Source organism: Microtus ochrogaster, linkage group LG5 (assembly GCF_000317375.1).
Source record: "Microtus ochrogaster isolate Prairie Vole_2 linkage group LG5, MicOch1.0, whole genome shotgun sequence".
In the NCBI taxonomy this organism is placed as follows: Eukaryota; Metazoa; Chordata; class Mammalia; order Rodentia; family Cricetidae; genus Microtus; species Microtus ochrogaster.
Window position 1 is genome coordinate 51,248,123 of NC_022031.1, and position 16,291 is coordinate 51,264,413.

General features: G+C 44.7%; 2 protein-coding genes across 2 annotated transcripts in view; both read right to left on the minus strand.

The window, feature by feature from the left end:
* Positions 1-7,653, minus strand: part of Svep1 (sushi, von Willebrand factor type A, EGF and pentraxin domain containing 1) — a 157,199-nt gene extending 149,546 nt beyond the window's left edge. The window contains exon 1 of the mRNA XM_005362216.3: positions 7,052-7,653. Coding sequence (XP_005362273.1) covers positions 7,052-7,585 — 534 coding nt within the window. The 5' untranslated portion in view covers positions 7,586-7,653. The remainder of the gene's footprint in view (positions 1-7,051) is intronic.
* A 3,018-nt stretch (positions 7,654-10,671) lies between these two features.
* The window catches only part of LOC101995577 (protein transport protein Sec23A-like), a 22,268-nt gene continuing 16,648 nt past the window's right edge, over positions 10,672-16,291 (minus strand). Inside the window, exons 6-7 of the mRNA XM_005362217.2 lie at positions 11,567-11,711; positions 10,672-10,737 (exon numbers count right to left, since the gene is read on the minus strand). Coding sequence (XP_005362274.2) covers positions 10,672-10,737; positions 11,567-11,711 — 211 coding nt within the window. The remainder of the gene's footprint in view (positions 10,738-11,566; positions 11,712-16,291) is intronic.

Consider the following 16,291-nt stretch of genomic DNA (forward strand, 5'->3'; position numbering starts at 1 on the left):
CAGATGCAGCCGGAAAGGTGATGCTGTACCAAGGGACTAACGAGTGCGGTTTTAGGATGCAAATAGGATGACCTGGTATGAGGCAAAAATGCGCGAGCCAAGGATGCAAAGAGATGCCCCGAGCAAGCAACAAACATCTCCCCTGATATCAAGAAGCCAACAGCCCCTCTTGTACTGGACAAAAACAACTAAACTCATAACTCAGGTAAAGCTGGGGAGCTACGGAAGGAGAATCAACCAAGAAAAATGGATTCTTTGATGTGATGGGTTTTTATGTGGGATAACATCAGATATTAGAAAACATTTCTTGCTGGGCGGTGGTGGTGCACACCTTTAATCTCAGCACTTGGGAAGCAGAGGCAGGAGGATCTCTGTGAGTCTGAGGCCAGCCTGGTCTACAAGAACTAGTTCCAGGACAGGCTGCAAAGCCACAGAGAAACCTTGTCTTAAAAAAAAAAAAAAGAAGAAGAAGAAAGAAAAAAAAGACATCTCTCCTTTCTTCCCTGGAAATGTTCTTTGATGCTCATTATTAGGAAAAATGAGAACACCTGATAGAACATTAGTCACTGACCTGTGCATGCGTGACAAGCCAAGAAAGGCCACTGTCTCCTGGTCTCTCACCCAGGGGAGAGAGTCGATTCTTTCCACTGCAGCCTTAGGACCTGCTGGGTGTCATAGCTTAACTATCAGGTCTCCTTTTTTGCAGAAGTCTCCAGGCACTGAAGGAGCCTCTGCCACCAGTACCCAGGTTGTTATGTGTGTCTACAGCCTCAAGATCTGGTGTGAATTGCGGGGGGGGGGGTGTGAAGGACTATTGGAGTGAGCAGGAAGGCACAAACGTGTGCATCCAGCACAGCTTGCAAACCCCCGGCAGACTCAACGCTACAGCCTCAGGCATTTGACAAAGCAAGACTGGAATTTTTTCATTTCCACTTCCAGACAAGAAACTTGGACATCTTCTTGGTTTTGCAAGTAGAGCTGCCCTGTGGGGTAGATACTACATTCTCGTGAAGATTAAGGGGAAGATCTGACATTTACGGGGGATTTTAGGGGCTGAAGAGAGGCCTCATCAATTTGAAGCACTGGTTACTCTTGAGAGGATTTAGGTTTGTGTCCAAGCACTTACATGGTGCACACACATCCTCGCAGCCAGAACATTCACACACATAAAGCATGTAAATATTTAAAGAACTAAAAGCATTTTATCCTTGAAAGCAGTCATACTAAGGCGGACCTCTCGAAGTTCCAAAGGTATTGTCCCCTTTTGGTCACCTTTGCTCATGTATGAGATTGACACTTCACTTCCTAGTAAGTTGGATGTGATCACTATAACTACATTTACAAATGGAGGGAAACATATATACTCAAATTGATAAATATGTTCCCTGCAGATAAATACTGCTCATATTCTGGAGGGTTGTTTTGCCTTTTCCTTATACGTATGTACATAGTTTGTTTGATACAGTCTCACGTTGCTCAAACTGGTCTCAAATTTGCTACTAAGCCAAGGCTGACCTTGAACTCCTGATCTTTCTGACTCTGCCTCCCAACTGCTAGCTTTAGAGATGTATACCACGGCATCTGGGCAATGACAAATATAATTGCCAATAAGATTTCAGTTATATAATAGGAAGTTTTTGAAAATACATACCTCTGGACAATTTGCCATGTATTGAACAGTTTTAAAAACACGATTTTATTGACTCTGATATGCATCAGATATGTCGGCATCTATCCTGCTCTTCCATCTTATTAGTAAAGCTTCCTGCAGCTAAGGGTGGGCATAAACACAAGTTTTCCTCAATGAGACACACAGAAAAATATTATGGGGACTGTGACAGGAGTCCCCTTAAATGGAGTATGACTGTCTTTGTGTTTTTGTTCTGTCTGAGGTCTTGGAATGACTTCCTCATAGTAGCAGAAGGAAAAGGAAGAGAGAACAGAGGAGGAAATGGGAGAGGGGAGAAGGGGGGAAAATATCATATTTTATATCTAAGTATGCCCATCAGCAGCTTGCAAAGTTTTTAAGAAAGGCATGTAGGTTTCTGGATGGACAGGGACTGGATCCAGCTGACCTCTGTCTCTCCTCATAACTCAGTCAAAAGGAAGAAAGAGAATAAAGTCAGGACAAAGTTCAGTTAAGAGAAACATTTGAGAAACCTCTGTTTGCTAGTCACGGGTGGCACCAAAAAGAATCAATACATCAGGAACCTGGTTTTGTCCACTCTGATTTCCAAGACAATATGCAGTATTTGGAAGGGGGAAGCCGGAGGCAGCGCAAAGCAGGTCTTGAGGCGGAGCACTGTGTCTTTTACCCATTCCCCATTCCACATGTAGGGCTCAGCATTCTCAGAGCTCCAGAGCAAGCCTGGGCAAAGCAAAGAGAAGAGTTGGATCACGGTATGGTTTTCCCAGGGCAGCCGTGTTCCCTTTGACAAAGTGGGCAATGGCTGACCTTAATAGAGCCAGTTTTCATGGTCTGAAAAGTACTGGGAGTGGATGGCAGGCCAGGCTGTGCTCTAAAGGGAATTCTGCCTGGTGCAGCTATTTCAATAACCAAAAGCCATCCCTGGGTTGTTACTTCATGGGGAAAGCCTTATACAGCATGCCAGAAAAGGAAAAGAAAATCAGATTCAACAGATTGATAAAATGTTAGGTAGCATTTCATTGTCAGCTTAGGGCCATACTAAGATTTAAGGTGTGTTTGCCAATCAGGGAGAGAAAGGACCACGCCCAGATGAAAAAATGAGGGATAAGCCAGGAATGTTCAAAGGTGCATTCAAAAGGAGCAGTTGGAGAACTGGTCAGAGTGTGCGTGGGGGTAGAGCACATGGGGCATATTTAGCCTTGCTAATAGGGGAATGCATCCCCTCACACACAAAATCAGGGAGTATTCAAATACTGGCCTGCACCCTAGAACTACATGGTCACCACACATGAGAGTACAATCTGGTGCCGTTTTATAATCCGCAAAGTCCAGTTAGTGCTGCCATCTGCACATGTGTGTCTAGGAGAAAACCTTACTATTCTGATCTAGTCATTCTTGAACCCCTGGGAACAGAGAATTCTCTTGTCTTCACTTCCCATGTAGTTGGGTGCCGTTTTCTGTTGGGCAAGTTGGCACACACATACTCTCGGATGCAGTGATGCCCTTTCAGAGGTCTGTACTGACAAGATGATCAGAGATGTGGACAAATCTATACCATGCTGCTCGTAACAGCCTGCACGTACAATAATAGCTAATCATAGGGCAAGAAACCATGTGGCCATAAAAGAAACTGATATAGTAGAAGTGAATTTTCTATTATAAACAGTAGGCTGGAAAAAGAGGGGAGGGGGCGACACAGACACCTGAAGAGAAGGGGCAATTCCTTCACGTTTAGGTAAATATTATTTATGCAACCACACACATGCACATATATTACATATTATACACCAACATACCACAGTTTGTTTGTAGGAAACTTTCCTGATTATTTCATTTTCTGTGCATTGTTAGTAAAGTACAATTTGTGAAGAGGAAATAAGACATGAGTCTAAGAGACTTTACTAAGAATCTGTTTGCTACGTATGGCGGCGCTTGTCTGTAGCCCCAAGTATGTGGGATGTTTTCAAGCACCCAACTACATGGGAAGTGAAGACAAGAGAATTCCCTGTTCCCAGGGGTTCAAGAATGACTAGATCAGAATAGTAAGGTTTTCTCCTAGACACACATGTGCAGATGGCAGCACTAACTGGACTTTGTGGATTATAAAAGTCAGGTGGTTGTGGTGCACACCTTTAATTCCGGAACTTGGGAGGCAGAGGCAGTTGGATCTCTGTGAGTTCTAGGCCAGTCTGGTCTACAAAGTGAGTTCAATGTCAGTCAAGACTGTTACACAGAGAAACTCTGTCTCAAAAAACAAACAAACAAACAACAAAAAAACCCAAAAATCAAAAATCCCCAAAAAAACAGAAAACAAAAAAAGAGAAAGAAGCAAACAAATAAATAAAATAAAGATAAAGAAATGACATGATATGGGACATATTTGGAGGTTCGGGGCTAGGGCATGCTAGAGGGAAGAAATGAGGGAAGATATGATGAAGATATATGCATGAAAAGGAAATAGAGATACAAAAATTAAGAACGTTTTGAGAATCCAAAAACAATTGTTTAAAATAAAATGCAAAAGATGGATTGGGCCTCTTGAAGCAGGCCTGTGATCCCAGCTACTCAGGAAGCTAAAGCAAGAGGATCATAAAGAACAAGACCAGCCTTGGCAACTTAATGAGACCCTGCCTCATAATAGTAAAAGTTAATAAAGAAACCTGGGGATATAGCTCAGTGATAGAGTGCTTACCCAGCTTATGGGAGAGGCCAGGCTTGATCCTTGATACCACAATGGATAGATTCATATATAATAATGTTGTATATTGGTCTAAATTTTTAAAGTATTTACAGGAATTTTGAAAAACCACAGCTATTGATTGGTATAAAAAAGTATAGTTGAGCATAATACTGTCCTAAAAATGTAGTAGTTCCCAATCACTTCAATATTTTCTATATTGAAATAAAAAAATCTTATTAGTTTTATTGGAACTATATGAAAACAATACAACTTTATGTTGCATTACACCTAGGGAGGGCTGATGAAAAAGCCAAGACCCAAAAGAGATTTCCCACTATCTCACGTTTAAATACATTGTAAAGTTACAGCAACTAAATCATTTTGGTGCAACTTAAGATAAGACAGGATGAACCAGAAGACCAGGAGGGATCAAGTGGCCATGCTCATTTACTAGGTGATTAAAGAGACAACCACCTGGGGGATGGAGAGACAGCTCAGTGGTTAAGAGCACTGGCTGCAATTCCAGAGGACCTGCGTTCAATTCTCAGCAGCCACATGGCAGCTCACAACTGCCTCTAACTCCTATTCCAGGGGATCTGGCACCCTCACACAGACATACATACACACACACAATAAAATAAATAAATATTTTTTAAAAAGAGAGAGACATTCAACTAACAAACTAGTGAGCTTGGACAATTAACACTAAAAAAAAAAAAAAAAAGAGAGAGAGATATCTTTGCATGGGACCCCTAAGAAAGTTCCAGGTTAACCAGACTGTTAAGTGGAAAGCGTTTCTCATTTGAGCAGTAAGGCAGTCATTCTAACAGTATAAGCAAATAAATTGCTAAAAATTTTAGAAGATTTATTTATTATATGTGTCTGAGTGTTTTGTCTGCAGGCTGTATACGCAACATATGCATGCCTAACGCCCAGGGAGCTCGGAAGAGAGTGCTGGATCCCCTGGAACTGGAGTTAAGTATGGCTGTGAGCCACCACCTGGGTGCTGAGGAGTGAACCTGGATCCTCTGCAAGAGCAGCAAGTGCTTTTAACTGAGCCATCTCTCCAAAGTTAACCAAATTTGGATCTTAAAAGCAAACTTTGATAGACTTGACCAAAAGAAGGCTTGAACACAACACTGTAATAAGCAAGTAAAATACAACAAACTGCAAAATACATTTGCTGCATATACAAGAAGGGTTCCCGACCTCACTACAAAAAGAGTGTATACAAATCACTAAGAAGAAACAAATATTTTTGTAAGAGCAAAAAGGCAAAAGCTATGACCAGGCTGAAAAAAAAATAAAGACAAATGCCCAGTAGCTACATATTAGCTACATACATAAAATATAGTAGCTAATATTCCTCCTCAAAAATTATAAAATTTCTAGAACAATGTCTCTAGCTATCTATCAAGTTAGCAAAATGCTTTTTTTTTAAATCGTCTATTTGTGTGAACATGACAGATGAATGCAGATTTATAGAGCTCTCCAATGGAGGAGGTGACAATGTGGACTGAGAAGTTTAAAATGTTCATACAGTTTGCTAAATAAGGAACTGAAGAAGCCCTCCAAAAGAGGCACTCAAGGAGAGCTTCCCAAATTCCTTATTTAAAAGACATAGATGTGTGCTGCCTACACTTTAGTTCAAAACACTCAGCGGTCCTGAGGCTGGAGAGATGACTCAGGGGTCAGAGCACTGTCAGACAGACGACATGAATTCCCTTACCAGCATCCACATGGCAGCTTACAACAAACTGCTTGTAACTCAGGGGACCCAATTTCCTCTTCGGACATCCATGGTCCTGTCTCAGGCTAGTATGAACTAGTGTGCATTTGGTCCCATGCAATGGCTGAAGGATACAGCCTGCAAAACTCTAGGCTAGCAAGTTTGTTGGAATAATATATAAATATACATATGGGACAATATTCAACTGTCTATCAACTGGAATTTTAAGGATGAAGAGATTATTGGGGTTTCCCGCTCCTTTATGTTTCATTTATTCCACAAACATTGACTTGCTGGATTGCCTTAATTTTTTTTCTGTGTTCCAAATTATGCTCAGGCATGTGTTACTGTGAAGTTAGGAAAAAGACACGTTTTTATAAGGGTCTACCAGGTGAAACTGACTTTTGCCAGTTGCTAAACATTTATCTACTAAAGACCTGTAGCATAAAGTCTTGGTGGTCAATGGCAGTCATCCCAGCGCTTGGGAGATGAAGGCAGGAGGATCAGAACTCGACCCCGCTCTGCTATGTAGTAAGTGGAGGCCAGTGTGGGAAACAGGAGAGCCTGTCACAAACAAATAAACAAAGCAAAGGCTGGGAGGGAAGTTACTGTGTGCTCTTTCTACAACATGAGAAAGATTCAGGGCTGTCCTCAGTTCACTACCTGCCCCTCTTCACAAATGTTTTGGGGAAACCATACCTGTTCCGGGCTCGGATACACACAAGTGTGGATGTGGGAGGGAGATTAGGGGTCCTTCTTCTCAGGATCCGTCAAAGGGATCCTTTGAGAAGCCTGACACCTCACTAAGTATTTTAAATTAGTAATCCCTAGGCAGCCCCACAAGGACAGGAGGAAAATGGTCCTGTTTATGAGGCTGGAGAAGATCGCCTCTGGCATGTTGAGCCTTGCTGGGGCTGAACCCCACCGGAGAAGAGGATAGCAGTTTGGGGCGGGAGGAACCCTGGAGCGCTGGCCTGGGGGGTCGGGGTCTTACCGCAGCTTGTTGGAAGGCTCCCTTGGTGTAGGTGCCACCACCGCGGTAAGTGATGGCCGGAATCTCGCGGCTGAGCAGCGCGCACTTGTGCTGGTGTGCCCGGCTAGTGGAGATGTAATCCACGCGCGCCACCACGTTGTTTTTGGACGAGAAGGTGACGATGGCCACGCGCGTGGCCGTGGACACCACGGGAAAGTCGGACAGCAGCTTGCGCACGAACTTGAGCTCGTTGAGGAAGTTGGTTTGGCCCACACTGGACGACTCGTCCACCAAGAAGACGAGCTCCAGGCGGCCACTGAGCTCCCGCAGGCGCCGCACGCGGCTCCGGAACGCGCGGCCCAGACGCTCCACTTTGCTCCCCATCGCCTCCTCCTCGCCGGACGCGGGTGACAGGGTCAGTCTGCCCGGAGCCCCGGGCGAGGCCTCGGGGAACAGGCGGAAGCTGAAGTTGCGCGACGGAGCCAGGGGCTGGAAGTTGGTCCAGCCGGACACCAGTGTCAGAGACCAGCAACAGAAGGCCAGGCACCACCACATCGCGCTGGGGACCAAGCAGTGGCCCCAGGGAGTGCAAGGCGACAGTCCCCGAGAGCGCCTGAGAAGAGCCTGGCAGCCCGAGCTGTGCAGACGGGACCCGGGATAACCGCCGCCGCGAGACTCAGAGCCCTTGCATGTGACACTGGGGACAGGATCCAGACTTCTCTGGCAGCTCGGGGGACGGACGGGACTCTGGAGGGACTGGAGTGCTCTGCTCCTTTGGCTCTCGGCTATTTCGTTTCTCTCCTCCTCCCCTCTCTCTCCCAAAGCCTATAAAATGTTTGAAGGAAGGGGGCAGTGAAGCCAGAGTCACTTCCCTCCTTTTCGTCTGTCCTCTCTTTCCTCTCCCTCTCCTTCTCTCCTCTCCTCACCCTATCTCTCCCCTATCTCTCTCCTCCCCCCTCTCTTCCCTGGGATCCAGCTAAAGACTCTTGGAGATTCCATGACACCAGAACCCCTCGCCTGTCATGCTGTCAACATTCCCTCACAAGCGCACTGATTGATCCCATATGTCTGGCAAGGAGCTGCGGAGGAATTCGCTGGAGATGGATCTGGATACCGAGAGTGCCACAGTAATTGGAAACATTGTAGAGAAAAACACGCGGGGGGCTGGCCGAGTTGAAAGCGTGCCTTGAAAACTGCTTGCTCACCTTTTGGGCTTCTTTTCCACTCTAGGGGGTGGGTGGGGAGTGTCTAAGCAGCCCAAAGGAGATATTTGCATAATTCCCCGAAGGGCACAAACTCCTGAGAACCAGTTCAAATCCTGGGCTATTGACTTGGCGCCCACCCTACGCATCACAAATGCAGAATTCCTGCACTCCTTTCCTGCATCTGATAATTCATGAGTTTGTTGGTTCTTTCCTTCCTGTAGCAGTTGGTGATGTTTGATAGGTACCAAGAGGATGAGCAGGGGGAAAAACTGACACGAACTCTGTCCTCTAGGAACTTGTAACAAGTAAAAGTGTTGTCACCATCACCACCAACTCGACATCCACACATGAAATGTATATGCATGATTACATACTTTTCTGTGCATGCACATAGATACACATATACTTACATGTAATTACAACTGACCGTGGTTAAATAGAAGAGCTTGGGAAGACAGATTTGACCTTGGCAAGGGCAGGCAAGCCTTCCATGAGGGTGTGAAGTTAATGGTGAATTCTTTTTTTTTTTTTTTAAAGATTTTTATTTTTTATGTATACAGGGTTCTTCCTGCATGTATCCTACCTACTGTACAGGTAGGGGGCACCAGATCTTATTACAGATGGTTGTGAGCCACCTTGTGGTTGCTGGGAATTGAACTCAGGACCTCTGGAAGAGCAGCCAGTGTTCTCTACCTCTGAGCCATCTCTCCAGCCACCTCATGGTGAATTCTTAACTATGAATTTTCTTAAAACCCTCTATTTTGATCTGATTCAGCAAATGGGATCTGTCTGGCATACATACCGTTGGGAATACCAGCTGTTACTTGGGGTGATTTTTCCAAGTAAGTCCTCAAAGATGTATGCATAAGGCACATACTTATTACATGAAAGGTGGGACCCTTGGTTAAAAGATTTCAGCTAAAAATCAGGAACCCTGTGTGGTTATATAAAACTCCATCACCTCTGGGTTTTGGCCCAGGGCCCACTTTTATTTTGCAATGGGATCAAATGACTCGGGAGTTCTCCTGGTCTCTGACAGGAGTGATTGGACTCCAAGGCTCCTAAATGAACTAACTGCCTTCAACACAGGAGGTGTCAGAGCATGGAAGCCGAGGTGTTAGGGCTCTTGGATCAATTTCCCTGACATGAAATCCTGGCTTACTATTTATTGATTGTATCGCTTTGCCCATTTGGAAACTGGAGTAATAATAACATATTAAGGACTAAATCATAAAATCGTAAAACTCTTAGGAATATGTTCAGAACACAGCATGTACTCAGTAAATACTGGCCGCTCACATCACTGCCTTTATTCAAGAATGCTCTCCAAGACCCATTCCCAGCAGCTCTCGCTGACCATCAAGAATGTACCAGCTTACGAAATCCTGAACTAAAAAGGGAGTGGGACTCTATCCTAGTCATTCCGGTCAGACTACATCAGAAGAAAATGCAGATTTGAAAAATCGTTCCGGAGTTGTTCTGTGTTTACCAGAGGGACAAGGAGCGGGGCGAAGAAAGAGCTGGATCTTCTGAGAGGGGATAAGATCTCAATCTACAGGGAACTCTTTTAAAAAGAGAGTTTTTCCAGATTTCATCTACACCATGTTATTTAAAACACATCACTGAGAGCTGGCATTCTGGGTCCATGGCGACTGCTGTATGCGCTATCTTGTGTGTCCTTTACCCCCACCTTCAACAAAACCCCAGGGAGGTAGAGAGTTGCTTTAAGACCTTCTAGTTGCAAGCAATGAACATCCAGTTCCTCCTTGTTTAAACAATAGGAACTTTTGGCTCAAGCACGTAAGCTGGGGAAAGGCCTGGGTGGTGAAGCCCGGCTCAAAAAGCCTTGGAAAATGAGGCAGAGTAGAGCCTTCCTGAATATAATAATCCCAGCACTTGAGAAGCTGAGGCAAATGGTTGAGAGTTCTAGATCGCAGGTGAGATCCTGCACACACACACAAAAGAGCTTGTGTGGGTGTTAGGGCCTGGGGAAATGGTTGTGTAAGGTCCCCGGCAAACAAGCCTGAGACACTCAGTTCAGAACCACAGGATCCGTGTAAAAAATGGTGCACAGTGATGTGCGGTTGCAATCAGAGACAGGCAGATCCCAGGAACTCCTTGTCTGACTAGTCTAGCTGAATTGGTGAGCTCAAGGCTCAGTAGAGACCCTGACTCACAGAATATGGCAGTGAGTGATTGAGGAAGACATCTGACATCAGATTCTAGCCTACACACACATACATACACACACACGAACACACACACACACTCAGAACCACTTCTGCATCTCTTTTTAAAAAAATATTTATTTATTTATTTAACATCCTGACCACAGTTTCCCCTCCCTCCTCTCCCCCCATTTCTTCCTCCCCTACCCCCCTCCTGTCCCCCAATCTGCTTCTCTTTACATGCTACACCCTTAGTCTCTTTTTTCTTTCAGATGAGATGAGAAAGATTCTTGCCTATGAGCTCCAATTTTGCAAAAGCTACCAATACCGTCACCTACAGAAATGAGCAGAATGAGATCGCCTTAATTCAGCTTCATGTGGACAGGCCACAGGAGTGTCCTGAGCTCATACACCTACAGTAGTTAATTGTCACCTTGGTCTCTTACATCCAGATCTTCCTCTTTAAGAGCAACCAAGTCCCCAAATTTCAGCTGAGCACAAAGACATCCACATTTCCTAATGTTTCTTGCAGTTGGATATGTCTGCACAACCAGGTTCTGAGTTGGTTTCATGCACAGCTCCCAGAAAGTCTCTTAAAAAACAAACAAACCAAAAACAGCAGCAACTTTTATCTGTGACTCTTTTTCTCAGTCAAGTCTATAGAACTGGAAGGAGCTGGCCATGGAGAGTGTTTTGGAGGGGCTGAATCTGACCCTCTCTATTTCTTGTCCATCTGCTTCCTCCTCTGGGGTGCTCTGTTCAGCACATGCAGCCAAGCCACCACAGGCTAACCTTCCCCCTTAGGCTGTTTCTGTCAAGCTTCTGACACTAAGATGGCAAACGGAGCCAATGAAATACTTTACAGCAGTGGTTCAGAACAAGGGGCGGACTGCTATTACTTCACCTTGAAAACACTGGGGTGTGTGTGTGTGTGTGTGTGTGTGTGTGTGTGTGTGTGTGTGTCTGTGTCTGTGTATTGGAGAGGGTATAGTCAACCGTATAAAGACTAGGATACAGCTAATCGCTTGAGTGTCCAGTACAGCCTTTACCATGAACAATCTACCATCCATCTCAACACATGTGTTGTGTCAAGTCAGAGAGAAACACTGGCCTATACAAGAGCACAGTGATAGGCTCAGGAAATGATACAATACTAATACTACGTAGAAGAACCTAAACGACTTGGCAGTAAGGAGCTGAGCCGAGGGAAACTGCTGAGGCTTCATCTTGTGAAATAGATTCTCTAGGAAACAACCAATTGCATCAGCGGGCGGGAGACTAAAGGGGCATGCTAGTCTCTCCTGCATCCTGTTTCAAAATCAGCAGAAAAAGATTAGCAGAAAATGGAAACCTCAGGTCCTGTGTACCTACTGGGACCAGTTCCCAAAGCAAGGCCAGCACCTTTGCCATCTGTCCCTGTGCCAAAGCAAAGTAAGATGCTGCGTATGTGTGTAGAGGAGATTGGAGGTGGGATTGGAGGCAGCAGAGGCTGGACTGGTCCAGGGAAAGACCCTCTGGGATGGCAAGAAATGGGAGCAGAGGCAGGACAAAGTTCAGTTCCGGTTCCTGCTGGAAATTAGGTTCTGTCTGCTTTGAAATTTACAAGCTTGCTGTTGAATGGCAGCAGCAGGCAGTGGTGATGGGAGGAAGATGCCCTCTTGTGACTTGTAAGGATTTAACAGACATTTCCTGTCATACTTAGGAAAGTACACTACTCTATACTTCATGTAGGTAGAATTACCTAGGGATGGAGTTTACAGTAGAAAGACTCTGGTATTGAGACACCAAGAACAATGAAATAGAAAATAAAATAAAATATAAAATAAAATGTAAATTAATACTGATAATCTGATGGTAGTATTTATTGTAGACAAAACATCCGAGAATGCCTATCACTGAATTTCATTTTACTTACCGTGTATGTTTGCAAATGAATATACTGTTTGTCTTTTTTTATATTATAGTTCTTTCTGCTTTAAATGCAAAGAAATAGAGCCATATAAGGCAACAGATACATTTGAGAATGTAAATGGATTTTTGTACATCATGTCAATACATGGCAAGTGGCAAGGTGTTGCTTCTGCCTTTGGCTTTTGAGACAAAAATCTCACTCAGCAATTTAAACTTACCGGGAATTCATTGCATATCCCAGGCTGACCTGGAACTCACAGCAATCCTCCTGCTTCAGCCGCTTAAGTTCCGGGTTATACACGTGAGCTGCATCTTGGTATGTGCTCTTCTCATTACAGATGGCTGTGAACAGCACATACGAAGATGTAATGCAGGCTGGGAGCTGTGTACAGAAACTCAGACTGCCAACCAAGAGCGCGAGCTGCTTCCTGTAGGCTCTGATCAATCCACAGGTAGTACCTCAGACCACGCCCTAATGGGCTGGTACCCAAAAGGCTATTGGCTGAATGAGTTCCCACAGCGTGCAGCGTGAAGGCGGGGTTGGCCGGCTACTGTCATTGCCACTCCCGGCATTTGCATCTACTCTGCACTTCCCCAGGTAAGGAACCCTCTGCTCTCTGCTGAATCAAGCTGAGCCTTGGCAATCCCTACAGAGAGTAATCAAGAGACTTCACACCTGATCAGTATGCGGTCCTCTTCACACAGCCACACCAGCCAACTCACTTTTGAAAATTATCACTTGCTCCTCCCCTCACTGTACTGGTTCAGTGGGGGTGTAGTGCCGGTACCGGGACCACTGCAGAGTCCTCGTCATAGCCTATGACATGTAAGTGTTAATTGGTTTACTTATATGGAAAAGTACATGTGTTGAAACCAGGCAAACTCTTTTAAAGAAAAATGGTACCAAGATACACCTTCCATAATACACACCCCTATCATCCCTTGGCCTTGCAAATGGGTAACTGATGTCTACCAGTGACCCCTGAGACTGTTTATCTGCTTCTCTTTTTAGGTGAAAAGCGAGCTGATTTCTAAGCAGCATCAGCAGGAGACCAGGGGTTCTTACATCCCGGAGATCTGAGCCCCAGGAAAGATTTCAAAACAACTCCAGAGGTTCTCCTAAACTAAGCACCCCAAAGCTTGTGTCTGGGACTGGTGAACCGTGACTGCCTTCGAATCTTCTGTGTGACATTTCGAGCTGGCTTTAGGATCACAATAGCCATTTGGTTTACCTCCTCAGAAACAAAGCACAGAAAAACATGCCCCACATGTTACCCGTCTCCTTGGATTTCTCAAAAGGCAATGTGTGAGACAGCCTCTCTTTGAGAATGTCATCGATTGAAGACCTCTCTAGATTCTCTGACAGCCCTTATGGATGCTTACAGACAGCCACAGATGTACAGCCATGTTTCATCACTTTTAACATATATATATATATATATATATATATATATATATATATATATATATATATATATATATATATATATATATATATCGACATCACATCCGAGGTCAAGGACTGAACCAAATGCCGTTTGTGATCTTAATTACAACACTAAAGAGTGCCCACTAAAGGTCACTAAGGGTGGTTTGGGAAGGGAACATCCTTTCAATGCTTATCTTCCTGCTTTCACTGCTGTGTGAAATGAGCAAGGGGCCAGGGAGGGACAGACAGTTGATTTCCTAGGGACAAACTCTGCCGCCACCATTCACTCCGACTGGCAGCACTCTAGCCGTGGTTACTTCATGCATTTTATTTTAAAAAGTAGGGCCCAGCTGAATTATCTTTTGCCCGAGTGGATTTTCATGAATTCTAAGTCCATAAACAGTCTCGTGGAACCATGACGACAGCCACGGTACTTCTTCTTCTTTATTACACCCTTGCCTCACCCCAACTACTGATCTGTTTTGTGTTCCTGAGAAGGACACAGAATTGGAATGGAATAGCACGCGATTTTTAGAAACCGGCACTTCTTTTTCACTTAGCGTAATAACTTTGAGATTCATTCATTTTGTGTGTGAGCTTAAATTTTCATTTCTGTCGGCTAAATGCCTAGGGATGGGATTGCTAGATCATATGACAAAAGTATGATTTCATCATAAGAAATTGCCAGAGCGTTTTCCAGAGGGGTTCACGCGCCAGGTTTCAATCACGATGGATGTGTATGCGTTCTTGCTGGCCCTGTGTCCTCTCTAGTAGTCACGTGTCTGTGAACAAATGCACAGACATGTTGCTAAAATTCCTTCCTGGGGTGGGGAGGTGTAAGCAACATTTACCCCTTCTTCAAAGGTTCCAAATGACAAACTGAGGCACCATTCCCCCGAAGTTCAGTTTAGGAAACCAATGACTTTCCTGGGCTCTCTTACAGAGCACAAAGGAAGGGTTGCTTACTGAAGTGTGGGTGAGCCCCTCCCCCAAAAGCCACACAGAAATTCTTTACTGAGAAAGGATGATGGTTTTCCCATAGCTGCAAAGATGGAGCCCCCTCCCCTAGTCTTTCCAGCCTCTATGCTCCAGCCCTTCCCCAAGGCCGTGTGCAATTAGGGCAGAACTGCCTACAAATGGTGCTCTAGAGGGGCTGGGCACACTATAACAATACTAGTGCGACACTCCTGTCCCCTCATAGGGGCATGTAAATAAAGAGTCACCAAGACCTTATGTGATGGTCTTTAGCAACTGGGTCCAGCTCAGTTGCCAAAGATAGCGGTTGTTTGGCTTGGAGGATAAGTACATATATGCATATATATACACACATAAATATCACCATGCACATGGACCTGCAATGGCATCCTCATTGCAGTTTTTTTTTTTTAAAAAAAAACAATTGGTTTTTATCTTTTGTGTGTGTGTGTAAGTTGACTTCAGGTATCTTCCTTGATTGCTCTCCACTTTATTGAGTGAGGATCTCTCCCTGAGTCCAGAGCTCACCAATTCTGGTTAGTCTAGCTGGTCACCTTGTACCCCCTAGATTCCCTGTTTGTGCTTCCTGTGTACAAGAAGTACAGGTCTGGCATGCCTGCCTGACTTTTCCATGGTATTGGGGGTCCAAACTTTAGTTCTCATGTTTGCAAGGCTGGTACTGCCCCTACTGAATCTCTCCACCTTCACTGTCGCTATTTGTTTTGTTAATAAGTAATGGTGCTGGACGTTATTCTTCATACCTACAGTTCAAGATTCCTCTTCATTTTTATGCAGAGCTTCTTTAGAAAACTTGTAAAAAAGGATTTGAGGCTCATTGACTCCAACGGAAACCTGTGTAGGCCCAAACTAGGCCCTCGGAATGTGGGTGACAGTTATGTGGCTGGGGCAGACTGTGGGGCCACTGGCAGTAGGACCAGGATTTATCCCTAGTGCTTGAACTGACTTTTTGGAACCCATTCTCTGTGAAGGGATACCTTGATCTGCCTAGATATAGTGGGGAGGGCCTTAGTCCTGCCTCAAATCTCTGTGCCTTGCCCTCTCTGAGGAGTGGATTGGGGATGGGGTGGGGGAGGGGGAGGAGGGTAGGAAGAGGAGACTGGGATTGTTATGTAAAATGAGAAGAAGATTGTCTTAAAAATAAATAAAAAAAGAAAAGGATTTGATGACAATGAATTTTAACTTCTCACTTGAAAGGTATTTCTCTTCAATGCCTTTGCTGGACTCACAGTTCTAAAAAGAGAGAGCCTCCTTTTTCTGCTTTAATGTAAATCGACTATTTAGCTGAGCATTATGCCATATACTTATATTCAAGCACTGGAGAGGTCGAGGCAGGAGGGTTGTGAGGTTGAAACTGATTTGGGCTACATAGCTGTTGAAATAAGAGCGGCGGAGCAGCGTCCCCCTGCGTCCCCAGCACCCTGCCACCCGCATGGCTAGCTTAGCTTATGACCCAAAATAATTACACGGAAACTGTATTCTTTTAATCACTGCCTGACCCATTAGTTCCAGCCTCTTATTGGCTAGCTCTTACATATTGATCTAACCCATTTCT